This window comes from Fringilla coelebs, assembly GCF_963513975.1.
Source record: "Fringilla coelebs genome assembly, chromosome: 1".
Taxonomy (NCBI): domain Eukaryota; kingdom Metazoa; phylum Chordata; class Aves; order Passeriformes; family Fringillidae; genus Fringilla; species Fringilla coelebs.
The window spans coordinates 40,688,021-40,709,552 of NC_140028.1; the positions used below are offsets into that span (position 1 = coordinate 40,688,021).

The window sequence follows — 21,532 nt, forward strand, 5'->3', positions numbered from 1 at the left end:
GGCTCTGAGTTTGGAGAGACACTCCTAATTTTAACATGACGTTCCTAATTTTAGGAACCACAGCTAGGAATCTCCTAGTGGGTAATGATTCTGGTGTTCTGTTTAGTCGAACTGGTGTTTATTGCTTCTGGTCCTGTAATACAGCAGTGGTGTAGCTACCTCCACAGCCCACAGCTCTGCAGAACACTGGATTCGATGCTGACATTCTGTTTGTGCAACAGAGGTACAAGGAGACTCCTTGCCATTACGTCATAGCAACAAGCGTCATATGAAAAGTTTTCATTTTACATTTTTCAACAGCAAAAATGAAATAATAGAACGGTTGCACAAAGTAAATTACACCGCTATTAAATTACTGTAGGTTCTTACTGGAGTCTACAAGGATAATCTTATTTCACTTTCTGTATTTGTGTCCAATTTTCATTACCTGCTTTTTCTTACCCACTGACATTACCTAATGACAGAGCTCAGGAAGAGCTCTTTCTCTTCTCTAAGGATGCTTGATGAGGCAGGCTGGCACTGGAAGTCTTCCTACGGAAACACTCGCCTGTTGCTGCTTCTTTCTCTAACTTGGCAGGGGAGCCCCGGGCTCCGAGAGCAGACGCACCGCGGGACCCCCTTCACGGTGGGGCGGGGGCACGGATGCTGCCTCATCTTCGTGAGACGAGGCAGAAGGGCCCCTGAGCGGGGGCCGAGCCGAGGTGTTACCTGCGCTGGGGCCAGGGAGGGGGCGCGGCCCGGGGCGCGAACCCGACCCAGGGAGGGATCCTGACCCCGCTCCCGGGGCCGAGGTCAGCCGGGTGCTCCCCGGGGTCTGCGCTGGGAGCTCTTGGGGAGGGACGTGGCGGTGAGAGCCCGAGCGCCGGGCGCTCCCGGCTTGCAGCTCCCGATCCACCGGCAGACCGGGGGAAACGCCTTTTGCGCCGAGTCCCCTGCCGTTCCTCCCGGGGAGGGCGGCGACAGCCTCTGTCCCGCCCCGGCCGCGGGGGCCACCGCCGCGCGTCCCGTCCCGTCCCGTCCGTCCCGCTGCACCCGGGGCGGCTCCAGCTGCGGCACGGGGGTCGCGGCTGCCGGCGGCGAGCCCGCGCCTTCCCGCAGCTCGGGATGCCGTGTCCGGCTGCCGCCGAGCGGGACCGAGCGCTACTTACGGTGTCGGCAGCGGGGCCCGGCCGGGCTTCCTCCCACGCTTCCCCTCCGGTCCCGGCGGGCTGGGCGACCGGGAACGGCGGCTCGCCAGACCCACGCATGCGCCCGGCCCCGCGGGCTGGTCTCGGTGCGGCCGCGGGTGGGTTCGCTCGCCGTGGCTGCAGCCGGAGGGAGCGAGGCCGGCAGCCCGCGCTCCCCGCCCCGGCACGGCCCGACGGGGTGGGCTGCCGCCGGGTCGCCCCTGGCGATGCGAACACCGGGGGCTGCTACGGCTCAGGGCCGGTTTGCAAAGGGATTAAACACAGCAGCGCCCGCTCCGCGGCGGAGGACTGGGGAGGGCGCGGGGGAAGCCATGGGACGGGAGCCGCAGGCAGAAATGCCGGAGAGAACGGCGTGAGAGCGTGTGAGTGGGGAGCGTGTGTGTGTGCGTTTGTGCGTGTGTGTGCGCGGAAGGGAGGGAGTGGGAAGGGCTTGGAGAGGCGGCGGTGCCGCCGTGGGGCTCGGTGCTGGTGCTTCTGCGCTCACAGATGCCTTAGAGGGGACCCGGGCTTGTCAACCCGGCGCTGGAACACGCTCGCATTTTAAGTAACTGCGTGTTAAGATACACGTCTTCCCTGCCCTAGCCGCCTCCTGCTTTCCAGCGGCGCAGGGCTCGCCGCCGCCGGGCTCTCTCGGGCTCGCCCTCCCGTTCCGCGGGGCAGGTGTGACACGGCTGCGGCAGCGCGGCTCCGTGCAAGGCGTGTGCCCGGGGCCGCCGGGCTGGGCGCTCACCCCGCTCCTCGGAGGCGCCCTTAGGAACATCGCTACGTTTAGGGGATTCTCTCACCGAAAATGATCCGCCGCCTCCACCCCCCGGGCAGCCGTCTGCCGGGACAAGGGTTAACGGGACGACTGCGGCTTGCTAGTACCTCCGCCGCTCCCGGGCAGACTGACACTGTCTTCCCATGAAACCAAGACTGACCCGGTGCGTGAACGCTCTGCGCGTTCCCGGTTCCCGGAGCTGGGCACCCGGTTGCCGTCGGGGCTGTTCCTTTCCCGCCCGCGCACCGGGTACGGGGCAGGGTGGCTGCAAGAGCCGCCTCGCCGGAGCCAGCGGACCCGGGGGCGCTGGGGATGGCAGATGGGACCAGCGGGCTCCGCTGTGGCGCCCGGGGCTTTGCCGCGGGAGCTCGCCCGGAGCCCCCGAGACTCCCACGCCGCTGCTGGCTGAAGGCACGTGGGCGGCCAGCGGCTTGCCCGGTGCGGGGAGCAGGAGGAGAAAGAGGAGGAGGAGGAAGGGGTGGACGCGGCCCCAGGAGCGGTACTCACGGCGCCGGGAGGCTCGGGGGCAGCGCGGGGCTGCGGCGGCGCGGCTCCGTGGCACGCCGGGCATCTCCGGCGCTCCGGGGGGAGGCGGCTGGGCGGCGGCGGGGCCGGGGCGGGGGCCGGCGGCGGCTCAGCCCAGCGGCCCCGCAGCAGGGCGGCCAGCGGGCAGCGGGCGGGCGCCCCGCTCCCGGCCAGCAGCGCCGCCAAGCCCACGGGACACAAGCGGGGCTCCGGGGCGTCTCGACGGGGCGCCGAGACGAAGCGCGGGCAAGGCCGGCGGGCAGGGAGCTGCGGCCGCAGGAAGGGGCTGGAAAGCAGAGCTGACAGCGAGGCGAGGGGCCTGGCAGGCCTCGGAGTCTGCGGCGAGCGGGGGAGGTGTGGGAGCGGAGGGACGGGGCGGGAAGAGAGAGAGGGAGAGAAAGAGAGAAAAACACAAAGTGAGCATCACCGAGGGGGCAGGCGGGGGCCCTGCACACCCAGCAGAGCCCCGCAGTGCTCAGATGAGAGTCAGGAGCGCTGGCAGCCGTGAGCCCACACCCTGCTGCCCTCGCACTTGCCCCCATGTAAACTCAGTCTTTTTAACTTTCCTAACACGGTCCTTTAGGTGAGGGCCGGAGGACAGCTCTCGTACCCAGCCAGTGCCCATTGGGGTTCGGCCATAGTGCCGGAGGAGCACGGGAACGAATTTGGCCACTTACAACCTACACCCGCAGAGCAGCTCCCAAAAAATGCCCACCCGAAAAGCCAACCGCAGACGACGGACGGAGCTGCGGCGGCGGGGAGCGGAATAGAGCCATTGCCGCCCGGACCTGTCCAGGGTCCTGAACCTGCCCCGCCGCCTCCCGGGGAGCTCGGCGGGCCCGCCCCGATCTGCGAGAGTCAGGGGAGCGTGACCTTGCCCTTCCTTGCTGAGTGCCATTGTCCTGCAGAGAAGGAACCGCCTTGCTGGAGCATGGGCCCTGAGCAGGAACGGAAAAAAAATCACTGCTCTGCTTCCCTTTTCTCTAGCAGTGATTTCTACCTGTTTTTGTTTGGGGTTTCATGATTTCATCAAGGTTTAGACCATCCCAAAACATTGTCCCTATTTCTGGCTTACAACCAGACATCAAAGAGAGAGGAACTGAAGTCTACACGGTGTGAAGAAAGCCCTTCCCACCGGGATGGTGCTGCCCTTGAAGGCCAAAGCACTGCCACAGCAATGGGAGAACATGACTGTGGTGCCATTGATGCCAGGGAAGGTGCTCCTTAGAGCTGAAGCCAGCAGGGAAAGCTGCCATTCCTACACAGAAGGAGAGCTTGCTGTTGCTTAGCAGCAGAGAGCTCCCCTAGGTCTGTTTGGAGAGGTGAACTACGGCAGAAACTGGACAATGTTCCCAGGAGAGCAGAAAAAATTAGAGAGGTTGATTCCCACCCCACAACCCCACTCAGTATTCCTCCTGCCCAGTGGCAAGGAGCCCTTCTGCGAATCCGTGCCCTTTTGGCTGTGGCAGAAAGCATAGAACTGATGTCTGTGCCAAACTACAATTGCTAAGGCTCAGACAGGACCTATGGAGATATTAGAGGTTTGACAGGTAGGATTAAATGACGCGGCCTCGCTCCTTGGCAGAGAAAAAGGAACAAAGTCTTGGTAAGTGTACTGAGGTGGTTGTTTATGTGGTTTAAGACCAAGCTCAAAACACCAGTTAACACCACTGGCCTTTGAATTCAGCTCTTGGTCACTCTACCAGGACAGGCAGTTTTTCTCAGACTGGTGAGTAAATGTGACTCCCCTAAGACCCCTCTAGACTACCGTCCCAGGTGGCATCCTTAATCTTAGCAGGAATGCTCGATCAAATTCAGGTTTAAAATGCTGGCAGAATGTAACCCTTTTGGAAGGTATGTTCTAACTCCATCATCCTTTCCATTTGTCTCAGGAGTCATGATCTGTTGTTCCTGCCAACAGGCAGTGGGTTTAGAATGAAGTGATCTTTAAAGTCCCTTCCAACCCAAACCATTCCATGGTTCTGATATTAAAGAAGGCTAATTATTTTTTTTTCTGAATTCATGATGCATAGTGATGGTGGGTAGTACTGTATAAAAATATGGTATTTATGCTCCCTAGCATAAATGGTGTTAGATGAAGAAAGCCACCTGAGCTAACTCTCTTCCAGTGATTGGGGTTTGTAGGTAACCCTGTCTCACTCTGTAGGCAGGTACCTCTGCATCACTGCGTGTGTACACAACCACATCCTGAAACAGCTGAATGGTGTGGAGGCATAAAGTCCTCACAAAATTGTTAATTCAGTTATCTTCTCCTCCTTTCCCTGTGAATGATGGATGCAGCTGCATGAGACAGAAGTGCATAAGCAAGGGCTTGGACTTTGACGAAATGGGGTTTAGAGTTGAGAGAGCTGAGAGATCTGGACTGGAACCCTTTCTCTCCCTAAAGGAATGTGAACATGCATTTCTCATGCATGAAAAAATTTCCCCCAGTCATCACAGCAGCTTGCTCTGCATGTGTTTCTGTGACCTTACTCTTGGTCCCCTCTTCTGCTCTACTTTGTTCAGGTCAATTCAACTTCACTGGGACAGAGGGAAAGCAAAATGTCAATCTAGCAAGGCTCAGGAGTGTTTGACCTTGCACTTATTTCTGTTTCAAAAAATAAGTTATGGAAAATCTAGCTGTGAGCTGTGCATGTGAGCTGTGCATTTAATATAATTATCCCATATAGTGGCACCTTTTTTCTGTAACATACAGGGTAAATAACAGATACGGGGATCTGGTTTCAATATTGGTATTATCTACCAGTATATCAGGCATTACAAAACCCACCTCCACCCTTTACTTGGCTTTCCTGAATATTTCACATTAGACTCATAAGGTCTTGGTAAACTTTTAGGAGGAAATTCTATCCAGCATGCAGTAGTTCTTTAAATTCTAAATGATAAAGAGATGGCATTATATGAGGGCACCTTTGCTATTTAATATTGCCCCTTTGGTTGTTTCTTAGACTCCACCCTCCCTCTTTCTGCAAACTTGTCCAGTTAACGTTTTCCTAATTTTGCCATTGTGGAAATGAAGAAATCTGTTATTGTTCTTATTTATTTGATTGTATTTTTTTAAATGAAAACTTTTAAATTTGTTCTCACTGTTCAGGAGAGGTGATAAGAAAGATAATATAGAACATGTATCTGTAATTTAATAACATTGTATTCCAACATTCTTGCAGTCACACATTAATGGGTGACATAATGCACATATCAGCTTTTTTGGGGCCAGTTTGCCTTTAAGGTGTGAGGGCTGATTTTTAATCTCACATCTGAACTCCTGCTCCCTGCCCAAGGAGAGGTCATACACATTTCTATGGCAGCCTTTGTGTTCTAGTCTATTTCAGTGTTTCCTGCTCCCTTAAATTGTTAAAAAGAGAGTTTCTAGACCATTGAATGGAGCTGATTCATAGGGAATTAGGGAGCAATTCAAACAGGGAGTAAGAAGCCATTTTTTACCTTTTTCATTGACATTAAAGTGCACTTGTTACAAATCATTTTGAAGACTGATAGGCTTTTCTGGGAAAGAAGATATTTTCAGAAAGAGAATGTGTTTCCAGGGACTTCAGCTGAACTTCAATTTTCCTTATGTATCAGCAGTATTTTAGTATTTGCTTTCCCTTACTCCTTAATAAAAACTAAAAATGTAAAAAGAAAAATAAAATAAAAGATGCATTTAAATAACCATATTTTGAAGTGAACATAATACCAGTGATATTATGGGAAGCTGCTTTGCTGAACTTTTAAATATTTGTGTTTTTTCAACATCAGTTTCTTACAGGCAAAGCCACTTTTCTTTATGGATCTATCACTAGTTGGTTTCAAGTAGGAAATATAGGTTCAAAGTGGATGGGAGGAAGAATAAGCTGGCATCTTCAGACATGTAAGACCAACCATAGAGTATTATGGTCCCATAGAGCATTAACTAAATTGTCCCATGTGCAGGGATGCCTGTTAGTATTTAATTTTTCATCAACATTGATAGTGGTGTGTTAACTAATCAGTAGAATTTATTTTGTGTAAGCCAAAGTGTGAAAGTTCCACTGTCATGTCATTCATGCAGTCACAGGGTGTCTCAACCTTTTTCTGGAGGACTAGGTTTCCTCAAGATCTGATGCTAAAACCTGTGAGTGCATTGCATTAGGGCTTGAAACGTTATCAGAATGGTTAGATGTGATTTACATATCAGTGCAGGCAGAATTTTTGCAGTTGGTGTCTCTGCTTAGTGCTTTGATAATTATTTCATCACTGCAGGTCATTTTCTAGGGTGATGTATTTTCTCAGGGTTGTCCAGTCCCATATGTATGTTCTGACAAAACCCTTAGCTTCAGTATTTATATCAGTCAGTGTCTGCTCCAAACCCGCAGGAAGCCTCTGCCATCTCTGCTCACAACTCTGTTTCTTTTCTCCTCCTACATATCACATCTTTGTTACTTCTAAGGCAGAGAAAACTTAAAGAGAAATAACATTTGAGATGGAATTCAATATTAGAGCTAAGGATATGTTCTCCAGTAACACTGAACTGGCACTGAATGCTGGGTTTCAGAGTGTCAGTCAGCTCAGTGATGGTTCCACTCCTCATTCTGGCCCAGTCCAGTTGAGGAGTGTGGGCTCTGTGGGGTTTGTGAGCCCTTGGACAGCCCTTGGCCTGCTCTGTGGCGCAACTTGTGCTCAAAATCCTTGGTGATGCAGAGTTTCTGGCAGGTTTACAGACTACACAGGAATGTGCTGGCTTGGGCAGAGAAGGTCTAACTAGAAACTGCAATGTGATCTACACAAAAATGAAATCTTTGCTGAAGTGCAAATGCACTAAGAAATGCTGTCATTCATTTAATTTGTCATGTTTGGCAAATTGAATCTTCACAATATTCTCTGATCCTCTCACTTGATGTATGACAGTAAATAATTAAAAATAGAATGACAACCAAAATGCATACATTTGTTTTAAACCATGAGGTTAGCATACATCTCTAATTCTATCCTCTATTTTTTTCCCCCATAAACCTTTGAATTATTCAGAATAATTGAAAACCTTTACAGGCTTGATTTAAAAAGAAAAATCCCTTCCATCACGACCATGTTCTGTTAGTGTACGTGCAGTGATGTGACAGACCCTGTAGTAAGTCTCTGGTCAAAATGTTGGTCAGAAAAACATTTGCTTCTGTGTACAAAGATTGTGAGTTTCCAGACGATGGAGGAAGTGGCTCAGGGACGCTCATTACAAGCTTCCAGAAGGTGTCACTGTGCACCTACAATTTGAATGGGGAACCTCAACATTTAGTGCTAAAGCACTGTTCCTCCTTGTGCTATTAGGGCTCCTCTTCTCTGCCCATATGGAAATTAAATGTTCCATTGGAGAACAATATTACTCTTTTTTCATGATAGAAAAAGTAAAAATATCTCCATAGCATCACTGTCACTCAAGAGGTACCAATCCAACCGTGACCTGCAGAAGTATCTCTGATATTCTGGGTCACACATAACCTAATTATTGCACAGGATTCTTACTTGCAAGGTAATAAATATAGTTAAATTAAAGAAGAAATCAAAGCTGCCATGAATGCAATTTTTAGGTCTTATAGAGCAGTTTGTAGTTACATTCCAGAGCTGATTCAGACAGGAAGATTAACGGGACAATTTGCAACCAGTGTCCCTGAACAGATCGAGGTTTCAGAATCTTTGAGTAGTTCTGAGTGAGTCTGAAAGCCTGGCTGCACAAGGTGGCTGCACAGTAACATTCCAGTTTGACAAGACTTCTGAGGAAGACACTGTGATTTCTGCCATTAATTTTCATCATGTCGTGGACCTTATAAAATATGGATCAATTGGAAAATTATGCAGCCATGTTAAAAGACTGATGGGAGAAAATATAATGCACTTGTAGGACTGGTGGTGGAGAAGATGAAAGGAGAAATACACTATAATTCCTTTGAAAAAGAAGAACAAAAGAATAAAGAGCAGGTAATGAGAGACTGCTGAAGAGTACGAGGTTAAAGGGCAGCATCAACGAGAACGATGCAGGCTGGTGATGCATGAATACAAAACTCTGTATTTGACTCATTGCAAACTAGATTGAGCTGGTGGTCAGGAATATTTGTCCAGCATCTTAAAAAGACATATGAATGATGATGAGAGGAAAAGGAGTTGATTTGATAAAGATAACAGTGAGAAGAAGCTGTGAACATATTTTGAGAAAGGGAAGACTTCAGGTGTTATCTATCCCAGTGTACTTATTTGTCAGTGGTACCAAACAAATACTCTCTTAAAGAGGTCAGGTTATCCCTGTTATGTAGAAGTGAGTTTGCCTGTGGAAGTGAATAGGAAGCCCTGGAGTCTCTTTGAACAATCTCTCACTAACATTTATTTCCGAGATGCTTTATGTGATTTTGCCCCTATAGGAGTATCTGCCTAGTTTAGAGAGACTGGAATTGCAGACAGCCCAAGTCACTGGCTGAGTGCTGTGCTTGCTTTAGGCTTGGAGCAGCATAACAAACAGTATCTGTTCCCAGGTCCCCCTTGACACCACAGATATTGGGTTACAAGTTAAAGACAGAGGACCTCAAGTAAACGAAGGAATAAAGAAACAAACAAAAAACTCCAAACAACAAAACCCTAACAAATGAGCCAATAAAAACAACAACAAAAAACCCCAACAAAAACCCAACTCAGAGTCACTGAGCTTTTGAGGGAGGTGCTTGACGTGTTCCTGTGAAACCACATTTCTCCTGTTTGATGTACAGAGAGACTGACCCTCCATTGTGCAGGCTGGGCTTTCCTCTGGCCTCTCCAGGGCTGTCTGTCATGTATCCCTGCACTGCCCTTTGCTCTGCATTCTAGAATTGTCTTGAGAGAGGGAGAACAGCAATCCTGATGGATAGAATTTTGGACATTCCTTTTTTTGTGTCCCATCTTTGTGCATCACTGCTCAAATTAACTCACTGACAAGGCCACACCTGAGGCTTGTTTCCCTCCGTTATGCTACTTTGAAAGACCATGTTCTCCTCCTGGGCAGACAAAATGTTTCTTCCAACCTCCTTTCTGCAGTTCATTTCAACCATACCTCCTGACCAAACACAGAAAATACAAAGTGGGACTGAAATTGTCCTGTCTGCAACAGCCCAACCTCTTTCTCTGTTCTGTAACACCTCTAACTTATTTCTCCTGATGATTTGGAAAGGTTAGTAATAACCTGTTTAGAACCCAGAGGGATAAATGAGAGAGCATAGGTTTTTTTTTTTTTGTGAATCTGAAACAATTCTACAACCAGAGCATGCCACTGTTTTCCAGGTAAATCATTCAGTAAGACACTATTCTTGTACTGAAATGAAGCACAGGCATTTAGCTGCACAGAGTCTGTATGAGCAGAATAAATGCAGTGCAGCGAGAAAGATTAGTCTGTCATCAAAATCAGAATCAAGCATTGCAGTGAACATTAGGTTATGCTGTGAACATTAGGTTATGCTAGTTGGAAGAAAAAATGTCCTTGGCTTTTAAGGGCTGTGACTCACTTTGTCAGTCTTATGGCTAGAAAACCATTCCACGCTGAACCATTCCAAAGGTATGGATGAAAACTGAGAAACAACGTTTAACCACCTTATTTAGAGCCCATACTCAATATAAATGTTTTACCTGTCCTGTGCATTACCATGCAGAATCCTGGGTAATGTAAATGGAGCAAAAATCTGCAAATGAAAAAGCTGGAGAAGGGGTCAGAGAGGAGCAACTCAGCAGCTTCTTCAGCACAGTCTGAGCACCTCTGCAAATCTGAGCATGAGTTCCAAGTTCCAAAAGGCACAAAGGGTGTGAGTGCCAAAGCTCATCTGGGATACTAAACTACAGCATTAGCAAGTAATCCCTTAAAGGAGATTTTCTTCCCCAAAGACAACTGTCTCATAAGAATCTGTGTGTTTGAACAAATTGGTTTGTAACAAAAAGAAAAGAGCATAGATTTTACAAAATGAAGCACTGCAATGCAAGAAAATTAATACTTTAAAATATTATAATCTGCCTGTCTCTCATAATAAATTGTTTTACAGTTGAAGAACAAATAATTTATCCTATTTTGGTCTGAGCTTGACCCACTGTTTTTGTTCTTAACTTGATTATTCTCAAAGGAAGCAGTGAAGTCAACAGAACAGTGAGAACTGTTTTCTTCTTTACTTAGTCCTAAAGTAAATCACACAAACTGTCATATGAAAAACCACAGCTACTTCCTGATATTAAGCTGTGTTCACAGCTGGAACCGAATAAATAACAAAACAAATTTGAGCCTTTCCCCTTTTCCTTTATGAGTTCCTCAGCATAGACCTGACATCTCTAGGCTCCTGAAAATAATTTCATCCTTCTTGTGAGAGTAATTAAGTGCTTGCTACAGTGAACCAGAAAAAAATATGTGACATTTGGTGAGACAATCAGCTGCTGCTTGGCAGGCATCACTGGGCAGCTCCTGATTTATTTTAGCCTGCTCTTACCTTTAACAGTTGATATAGTATTTTAGATTGGATTTACTTTGAGACTGACACTAAATGTATAATATTGAAGGTAATTATCTTCCTGAGCTGTTTCCAAGCATGTAAGGTGGTAGGAGAAATATCTGTTAGCTTAAAGATCTCAACATCTAATTTCCTGAAAGTTTTGGAATCACCATTAGGACAGGGAGGGGCTTTGGGAAAGGCCAAGCCTTCTGAGACATCCAGAACTGTCAATAAGCAGGCACAGGCTGCTGCAAGCCAGGCTTCACCTGCTCACAGCTCCTTGCCATTTCCCAAGTAATTTCCTCAGCCCGTGTTTTGGATGAGTCTGATGGAAAAATAATGCTCTCTCTGTCTCACTTTTAAATTTTAATGCTGGGAAGCAATATACAGTTACTTACATTGTACATACACAAGGTGTTCTTATCCCCTATGTGGTCTCTGGGAAAAGAGTGATGGTTTCTCCCTTGCCTTTCCTGGCTTTGGCTTTGACCTTCTCAGAAGGATGCACCTAGCTGTCAGCTAGCAACATGAAGCTTGGCTTGGAAAGTAAGGTATTTCTGATAGGATTCTGATCTCTTTTTGCCTTAGGAAAAGATGCAAATAAATGGAAGTAAACTGTCCTAGAAGGGGCTAGCAAATGTAGGACTAAGTAAGTATTAAAAGGCTTGAAATAAACATCTATTTCCCTGTGGAGTGTTTGAATTTGTTGTGGAAAGAAATTACTGTGAAACAGCAAGTGCGGAAATCATGCTTTTTGTGTCTTTGTATCACTCATGAGAAATACACCTCGGGTAGCATGCATTGTATGCAAACAGGCAAAGAGAAGGAGTAAATTACTCTTCATACTCACGGTATACACAGCAAGGAGTAATGAATTTAAACAGAGATATTTAGGCTGATCCTAGCAGCAAATATCAGATGAAACTTTCAAACTCCTACCCAGAACTGCCTCTGATAATCTTAGATCATAGAATGAGTTGGGTTGGAAGAGACCTTAAAAATAATCTATTTCCAACCTCCCACACCCTATGAACAGGGACACCTGCCACTAGCCCAAGTTTCTTAGAGCTCCATCCAGCCTAGCCTTGAACACTTCCAGGAATGGGGCATCCACACCTAGAGAGGTGTGGATGTTCCAGTGCCTTACCACCATCACTGTCAAGAATTTCTTCTTTTTATCCAATCTAAACCCCCCCTCTTCCAGCTTCACCCCATTTCCCCTTGTCCTGTCACTCCATACCCTTGTAAAAAGTCCCTCTCCACCTTTCTTGTGGGCTCCTCTTAGGCACTAGAAGTCAGCACTAAGATCTCCCTGGAACCCTTTTTTCTTCAGGCAGGACAACACAAACTCTCCCAGCCTGTCTTTACAGGAGAGCTGCTCCAGCCCTCTGATTACCATGATACTGCACCTCACATCTTTCTCCTGGTCACTGGAAGGATTTGCTGATCTGGTACTTCAGGATTCCTCTGGCACTCAGAAATCCCTGAGAAATATGAGATGAAAAAAACCCATACACCAATTCCTCTTTCAATTAGGAATAAGGTGTATTGGAAATAAATCAGAGTACAATGGGAATACTATGGGTGTCGCTTTGATTTTTTAAGATTTTCTAAGCCTTCTGATGTTTAAATTTTTGTAACAAACTTTCTCACACACTTTTTGTAAATAACTCATTTTTTTACATTCTTTTATGGAGGAGGAGAACTTTGATGGACTGTTGGTTTCTCCAGTGTCATTGGAGAGGTGGCACTGTCACCCTCCAATCCACTGTCACTTTTGGAAAACTATGAATGTTGGAGTCAGAAAATAAACTTCCCTTTTTCTCTTCACCTTGAGAGCAGCGGTGTGTGCGCTTGTGTTGTTTCGTGTCCTGTAGTGACACTGGGGTGATCTCTAACACATCAGGCTGAACTGCTGCAAGTCACAGCAACACCAACTGCATTATGCTGGGCTAGTGATGCACAAAGGTATGTCATTTTAATTTTGTGTTTTACCAAAAGTCATTTATTTTCATCAAGTTTGAGTGTGAGAGGTATATCATGAAGTAAAGGTAAATTCCTTCTGACTCCCAGACACCCAAACTAGATGTCTTTTTAAGGTCTCCATGGTCTTCCAGAGTAATGTTGCTTTTCCCAGCATCCTTTGTCTAAATTGTTAATTCTTGCTGGTGAAAGGATATAGTAAATTAATATATTTGTAAACCTGAAGCTACCCATATCTCAAATGAGTTGATCTAGATTTAGGCTGAGTAGGTTATTTATTAATCAGCATGACATTTTGTTCCACTTAAATAAGGTCATTGTAAATTAATAAAAACAATCTCTGTAATTCAGGTCAGTCTAGGATTGTTTTGCTGAAAAATTTCCAGAACTAGTGTAAAAGCACTTTTGGTTTTCATATTCATTAAATTGTTTCTGACAGCAATATCTTAATCAGGCCAGGAATCTACATTTTGCCCATTTCAAAGGTGAATATGTGAACAGGAAGCTTTAGGACTATTTCAATAGCAAAATATGTAAATCACTAAATTAGAAAAACACATTATTGCAAATTAGTACAAATTATCTATGAGGACTAGAAAATTTGCACACCATTAATATGCAAGTAATCCACCCATTAATGTGTACTACATTTATTATTTTGACAACTTTTACAAAAGAATGCCCTCTCATTGCTGTCTATGCAGCTATTATTGGCTCATAGACAATGCTGAGCAATACAGCCAGCTATTCTCTGAAAAATGTTTCTGGATGCAAAAAGAAAGAAAAAGAATTTATGAATTAAAAATATTATTATGCCATGTAATTACAGAAAAGTTGAAAAAGAAAGAGCTTTGAAGAGCTCTTTGTTTCGCAGAATAGGTGAGATTGGAAGGAGGTCTCTGCATGTTGTCTTGTTTTGCCTCCTGTTCCTCAGGCTTCCCAGTTCTGTGCTGAGCAGGGTTTGGAGTCCTGTGAGGATAGAGAATTCAAAACCTCTCTAGGCAACCTGTCCCACCACCCCCACAGTAAAAGACCACAACTTTTTCTGCCTGATAGAACAATTCTTGCTTAAGCCACACTCATCTGTTCTTACTTTCATGCTAAAGATTAAAAGATAATGTTTTAAAAGGAGTTCTATTTGACACTTTGAGCTGCCTGGACTAGTATACTGTGGACACCTGGAGGACATGTGGGAAGAAAAGCCCAAACCCAACACTAAAGATCTCTGCAAGGCTGTGCAGGGGTACCAGCACGTGGTGAAATGAGCCCCATGCACTGACAGAAGCCAAGCCAGCGGCTCACTGCATGTCTTCCAAGGCTAGGTCTGCTGCAGGGTGCCCCCTTCACAGCACACTGTGCTCCTCCACTGCCCCCAGCAGGACCCACAGAGCTGAACTGGCCTCTCCTGGCCAACTGCTCCCAGTCCACATCCTGGGCATGACACCCTGGGGTATGGAACGTCCCTTTGGCCAGTCCTGGCCCTGCTCCCTCCCAGTTTTTGTGCACCCACTCACCAACAGAACATGGCAAGTAGAAAAGTCCTTAGGGCAAACAGTGCTTAGCAACATCTAAAACCTTACTTTGTTAGTAAAAGTTAGTCTCACACTGAATCCAAAACACAGTTCTACACCAGCTACTTGGAAGAAAATTAAGTTTATCCCAGCTGAAACCAAGACAACACTGTGGGTCTCATAAAGGTTGATTGTCTGTAAAAATGTGCAGGAGTAGCCCTTTCTTAACTAGTGAAAGCACTTCAGGGACAAGATATACTATTGTTATAAAAGATACACGTCCAGCAAACTTAATTAACCACCAGAGAACATCACAGAGAGATAATGCTCCCCAGCTCATCCTAGAAATAACTTTGCTTACCTTTAAAACTAAGTGCTTATGATTTTATTATCTTAGTCTATAACTATTTAGAAAAATGCCCACTCTTTTCCCTATCAAACAGTATACTGTATCATCAAAGAAGTTGTCAGTATGACTAGCTGCTCATAACTTGGTGGTCCTAAATGCCCCATAATACTCATATCTCTCCCAGAAGTCTGTCTCCCTTTGAAACCTTGTTCCTGAATAAAACAGAGCGTCAAACATGTCTCAAATTTTACATCTGCTGTGTGAGAATAACTATTTTGGCATGGGCAAAGAATGCTGGCTGCAGCTGAAAGGGGTTCAATCCCTAGCCATACAGTTTGCAACCCCTGCCCATCTCAAACATAAGAGATATTATGTGACTATTCAATTGTGTTTCAGCCCGTTTAACTATGTACAAGATCTCTTCAGAAGAACAGAAGTGTGTTCTTGGTTTGTTCTCAATACCCTCTGACAATCAGAAGCTTTCAGACACACAAAAATGATTAAGTATGAAAAACATATTGTAAACATACTTGGTGGAGATTATATTGACTGAAAAGGGTGAGTATATTTACTAATACCAGGACTTTTCCTACTCTTACAAAAGATAAAGACAACATCTGACTTCAGAGGGACTGCAACAGCAATTAATGACTGCCAGCACTCATCAGCTGAAGACACTGAAGTACTTGGATAAAAGCAGTGCAATTATTCAACTGGCATCAAAGTTTTGCAAATAACTTTTATGATTTTTGACCTTTCTGGAATTGTTTGTGAATGGATTTCTATTTTATCAAAGAAATTATGATTCACAGCAGTTGCCAAATAATTTAGGTGAGCTATGCGTGGTCATGAGTGACTTTCACATTACAAGCAGTTCACAGAATAATGTTGGACATCTCCAGGCCCAAAGGATTCCTGCAGAGCTACATCAGCTAGACCAAGGATAAAGGATGCCACACTTCCCTGGGGCTACTCCTTCAGACAGCATGCTCGAGGCCATTTCCATTTCTGCCTGGTCCCCCAGACAGAATTTAATGGAGAGGACAGGACAGCCACGCTGGTATAACCAGGTATCACGGTGCCTCAGCCTACAGGTTATTGTTTCAGGAGGATTCATCCTGGCTCTCTGCATCCCCTTGGCACATTCCTTCTCACTTAACACTATGCTGTTCTTCACCTCTCTGCTCCATGCCCTGTGGAGGGAAGGAAGCCCTTAGAGGTGAGGCAAATGTCAGCAGAAGCAGAAAGGATTCTGCTTCCATCCCTAGCAAGAACAGGGCTGTCTCCTCACAGAAGATGAACTGGAAGCAAAGGGATCCCACATCCCACGCCCACTACTCGAGCAAGGCAAACAGAACACAGAGACAAATTCAAGGAAGATCCAGATCCTAAAACAGTACCACGGAAAGGTGGAAGTCAACTCCTCAGATCAGATTTATGATCAGGTCCCACAGCCACCAGGCAAGCTCACACTGGCAGGTGACAGCCAAGGTGAAGCCAGAATGTCAGCCCAGGGTGGGAGGCTCCACTACGTGGCTGTCACTTGATTGAAGACCATCGCCCCTTCAGGCTCAGCTCAAGGAAACAGGCTCTGTGGGCTGAGCTTAAACAGAGCTGCTGGTCCATGGGAGAGGGGAGAGGCCCCAGCTGAGGCTGGTCAGTCCCATCAAGATTTATTAATGCCCTCAGAGCCCTCACACTGCTTTCCTATCTGCACCTGCCCTGTCCCTTGCTGTCTTTAGATGCATTATTCCTGTAAACCCAACCAAATCTGGGGACTGTATGCTTAGAAACCACAACTACGTTATAGAAGTAAAACAGGTTCTATCCAGGTGTAATCTGGGCATGAACTAAAATGTGGCAGCTCTCTGGGGAACATTCTCACCCTCTTCTGAGGAAAGGATAGCAATGAGCTCTGTGGAACAAGACTTTGGCTAAATTTTGTCCATAGGGGAAAGAAACTCTGATATATTTGAAACCTTGCACTATGTCCGTATGCAGTGCATCATATGATGCAAGGCATCATAATGTTTCAGGGGTGTTTTATTTTGTTTACTTGCAAAAAGCTCCTTGGGAGCACACATAAGTGTGTCTGTGCTAGCTCTGGCTTAAGAAAGTCCTTGTATCTTTGGGTTGATAGTGGCAAAAAGCAGTTTATTCACTTTTGCTTTTTAACACTTTCATAAATCAAGATGCAAACATGCCAGAGAGAAAGGTTTTTTAAGCAATGCAAATGAAGATAAAAACAAACAGCTCATTGAGGTAATTTAAATGTCATGAAGAGAATTTAAGAGACCTTTAAGGTCTTCCTACCACTTTTCAAAAACATTTCTCTTGTAATTCAGTTTCTCTTTGAAAGCACATTCAAGAATAAATAAACCTAATTCAAGTGTTCCATTAAAATATTTAGTTTTGTTGTTGTTGTTGGGGGTTTTTTTGTTTGTTTTGGTTTTGTTTGGGTTTTTATAATTGAAAATTTTATTTGATATTTTGGATTTTTTACTCTTTGGCATGTGTAATTAGGTACCAACTTGCTCTCAAAAGCAGTCACCAGTCACATTGAGAAGTATCAAATCCAAAATCTCATCTAAAGTGGAAGGGAGCATGGGAATTAATGAGGACTGTGGAATCAGTCTGATCAAGGACCCTGTCAGTCACACAAACTACAGGTCTAAGAACATAATCTCTCTGCAGCAACCAGTCTCCCATATAAAAATGTTTTACCAAAAGAACCTGAACTTTCTGTACATTTCAATGTCACCAGGAGTTATTAAAAAGAAAAAAAAAAGTTTTAATGTGATCTCCTCAATTCTGGAAGTGTAAGTCACAAACAGGTCTTGAACCTTACAAACCTGAAGTTATTTTCCTAAATACTACTAGGAAATCATGTAAACCCTCTGTGCAGTAGTTCCCTATCAGTAAAAGAGAAAGGCATTTCCCACCCATGAGAAGTAAAGCCTGCAGTTTATTTTAGTTCCCCAGCCTTAGAGCTGTACACACTTCTGGATGGCTAAGTTTTCTACCTTCCCATCACTAACACAATCCTTGCAGACCCATTAGCTAGCAGTAACATTGCTTACATTACATATGTGAAAGGATCATTTGCTGATATGGTTTATGAAGTTTTGGAGACATGTTCCCCCAGAGAATGTAGCCTCATACCTGAGCTTCCACATCCCAGCAATTTCAACTTAGCTGAGCTCAGGAAGTGGCTACAGAGCATCTCCTGGGCAGTCCCTGCAGGCTGTCTCTGCTACCAGGGATGAGAGCCACACCAGCAGAGCTGCAGCATTTAGAAACAAAAGCACTAAACAAAGTAAATGGAACAGACAGCAAGCAGGAGAAGGGAAGCTTGAAGAAGTTCCTTTAATAGTGCTGTCAAAGGAACTGTGGACAGTAGCTGGCTCTGAGCATTCCAGTGGCATTTATGTCCCTCTACGGATAAATCCTTTGCAGAATAGAGAAATAATAAGTTATCCTCTGCGAGGTCACTGACTCAGTCCTGTGCACCATGTTCTTATAAACTCAGCAACAAACTACAAATTCAGGCAATAGCCACAAAAGCAATCAGCAAGCTGAAGGGAACAATTCACCTGCAGTGAATTAAAGGATGCCTAAATGAGAAATGACTGGGGACATGAGTTATGAAGAACTCAGAATCTGTGTTTCAGAAACTATGACTGTCAATGGTTAACTTCAAGAGCCATTGGGCCTATGAGAAAACCCCTTTTGCCTTCAAGAGGGTCAAGAAGTCCCCAGTCTCATGTGCCAAATGGACAGAAACAGGCCAGGATGACATGAAATTCTGAACAGAGTGTACTTTGTTCATTATCAGAATCAGTTTTCTGATATCAGCAAACCAGGCTGAGCATTTTCTCTCAGCAAAAGCAGTGAAAGTAATTTAGGATTTCTGATGAGTGCATTCCTATAATTCAAATGAAATAGCCTCTTAGAAATGGTTATACTTTGGCTAAGGAAATGGGATGGAGAGATCAATTCCAGCTTTAACTGGAATATTTGTAAGGCAGATGTGGAATAGGGAATGGCTCCTTCCCCTGCCTTAACTTTCACCAACCCTGCCAACAAACTCAACTGGATGCCTTAGCATCTCTATGCTGGCTTTAAGTCTGAAAAAAGACAACCTTTGTGGTTCCAGGAGTGCAGGACTTTGCTCTCACTTTCTTTCCCCGGTCATGCACAATGGCGCACCACTTTTGCCCCAAAACTTTAATAAGATACAGTTTCTTGCATTTGTCTCTCTTGCTGTGCTGCATAGGAACATGCATAAATAAACAGATAAATAAATAAATAAATAAATAAATAAATAAATAAATAAATAAATAAATAATATCAGTTCACCCCTCAGGCAGCTTTCAGGCTTTTGACAAAATCAAGAAAATACATGACTGCTGTTTCTAATTAAAGAACACTATAGTTTCACTAAAGAGGATTTACTGTAATTCCTTGGTAGACTCCAGTATTATGCAGTATATTTGATTTCTTTGGCATATCCTCTTTTGTCAACCACCAAAAAAATAATCTGACATAGTACCAGTAAAAATGGCAAAACTCTTCAGTGTCTAAACACCATGAAGCAACATATTTTCCTTCACTCTTTTAGCAACAGATTAGCTTCAAAGAGTATGAATAATTTTTGTTGGATGGATGTGTTTATTATATTCTTTGAAAGCAGACACTTAGTGGGAAGGCAGATCACCACCTCCTTTGTCACTGTGGTTGCAACATGCTGAGGAACAGAGGGCAGGGGATGAGGCTCAGGAAAACTGCATGCATAGTGATGTCTTGGTGATAAACAACCTATGGCTGTTGTTCATGACATCAATATTTCTTTCTCCTCTTTTCAGATACACCATTTCACCCCCTCCCATGGGACATTTGTATAACTAATCCTGAATTTTTTCCTTACCTTGAAAATCCATTGTGCAGCTTTAATATCCGCTTCATCTTCTTTTTGGAGGTTCTCCTTTGCCTGACAGTTGTCTGCATGGTAGCTGTGAGTCCTGAAGTAGAGCACAATTTGCCTCCACATCAAGAAATAAAAAGGCTGTTCCTGAATCAAATTTTACAATGACCTTTCTTGGAAAAGCACCACTTATATTTAATGATGAAATTAAGCTGAATCCCAGACATTGGGCTGAATGACAACAACATAAAGATTGCTTGTCCTTACACTGATGGACAAATGTCCAGGCCTCTTGCAGCTTGCCAGTTCTTCCTGCAGCCTGGAGGAGTTCTGGAGACAAACAGGATTATCTGTGCTCAGATATCTGCACTGTCTCATCCCTTCAGCATGTGCCAGCTTAGAGATTAGATTTACAACTTTGTAGGTTTTAGTAAATTGCAAAGGAGAAAGACAAGCACGGAGTGGTTGAACATGCCAGAAAAACAAGCTGTAACAACCATGAGACACTTTTTATCACCTCAGAGTGAATGTATTTCATTTTCAACTTGAAAGGAGGAGGAACTCAGCACACAATTACGCTCTGCAGGCAGCACCAAAAGGAGATGTCTGTCTTAGGTCAGTGGTACCTGCCAATCACATGTTTTTCCTCAGTGGCTGAACAGATGGCCTGCTGCTAATCCTTGCAGCACCAGTGAAAACAGCACACGAGCTGCAGCCATATCTCAGGATAGAGACACACTAAATATAAGGACTATGGCTCCAGGTAGATTATGAATAGATAATTTCTCCCAGCTGTGAAGAGGGTTGCTGGGTTTTTGCCAACACCCACTTGCTATTGTTTACATCATTTTTTCAAACTAAAAAATATGTCTGACCCAGCAATTTTTTTTCTACCAAGGGTCCCAAGTTTTGACAAGTCAGCATTGTAGATACCAGACAGATATCACACATCTGCCCACTTGGTACCTCTTGTGAGAAGAGCTACCTTGGTCACACTTCTGTCCTCTTTTCAGAGAAATCTAGTAAATGCTGAGGAGAAAAACTAAGAATAATGAGGCTTGACAGTGGCCCTAGAAGTCATTGTACAGTAAACTCTGTTACAGAAAGCTATAGCATAAGCTCCAGTAATAAGTTGACTTTGTCAGAGTTGTTGCTGAGGCTTAGGAAAACAACTTTTTTTTCTTTTTTTTTTCTTTTCTGTCCTCTAGCCAGGCTTACCATCAGCAGCACTGGGTAGCTCAGCATTTCATTTTTTATCCCAAAAGCTACTGTTCTGACTTTACCTTTTTCTGAGAGGATGAAAGAGAAGAGCACTGCTTCTACACTTCCAGGTGTACAGACCTTGTACAGACAAAAGCTGTTGGCACAAAGCAACAGAGACTGATGGTGAAAGGAGGAGATGATGTGGGCTCAAAGAGTGGCTGCAGACTCTTCAGCTTTCAACAGAGAAGGGAATGTACAGACAGAGACACGTGTCCCTACTCCCTAAAATAATACTATTTTAACCCCAGATGCATTATTTCTCAAGGCTACAAACAGCACTGCACAGACCTTTCTGTTCCTCTTTGTGCATAGCACTTCACTTCCAACTTTCTGGCACTGCAGCATTGTTCCATTATACTAGGGGAAAAAACAGAGGATGTATTTATTACAATAGCTTTCAAAAAAGCCACTCCTACTGCAGATAAGTTATGTGTGGTTCCTTCACTGAGCTCGTAAATCCTAATTTCAAAGAGGTGGTGGAGCAACCAGAAGGTTGCCTGTTGTAACACATGCACAACTGTGGCATATTAGCTTTGCCAGATTCTTTGGG

The 21,532-nt window shown here is 45.0% G+C and overlaps 1 protein-coding gene across 2 annotated transcripts in view; it reads right to left on the bottom strand.

The window, feature by feature from the left end:
- The window catches only part of RGS20 (regulator of G protein signaling 20), a gene marked incomplete at both ends in the record, with an annotated part of 34,006 nt that extends 14,161 nt beyond the window's left edge, over window positions 1-19,845 (bottom strand). The window contains one exon of one of the 2 annotated variants that reach the window (XM_084203715.1): window positions 19,723-19,845. In XM_084203715.1, coding sequence (XP_084059841.1) covers window positions 19,723-19,845 — 123 coding nt within the window. Of the gene's footprint in view, window positions 1-1,148; window positions 1,248-19,722 lie in introns of those variants that run through there. The other variant, XM_084203716.1, reaches the window with a different exon arrangement.
- Between the last annotated feature and the right edge of the window lie 1,687 nt (window positions 19,846-21,532).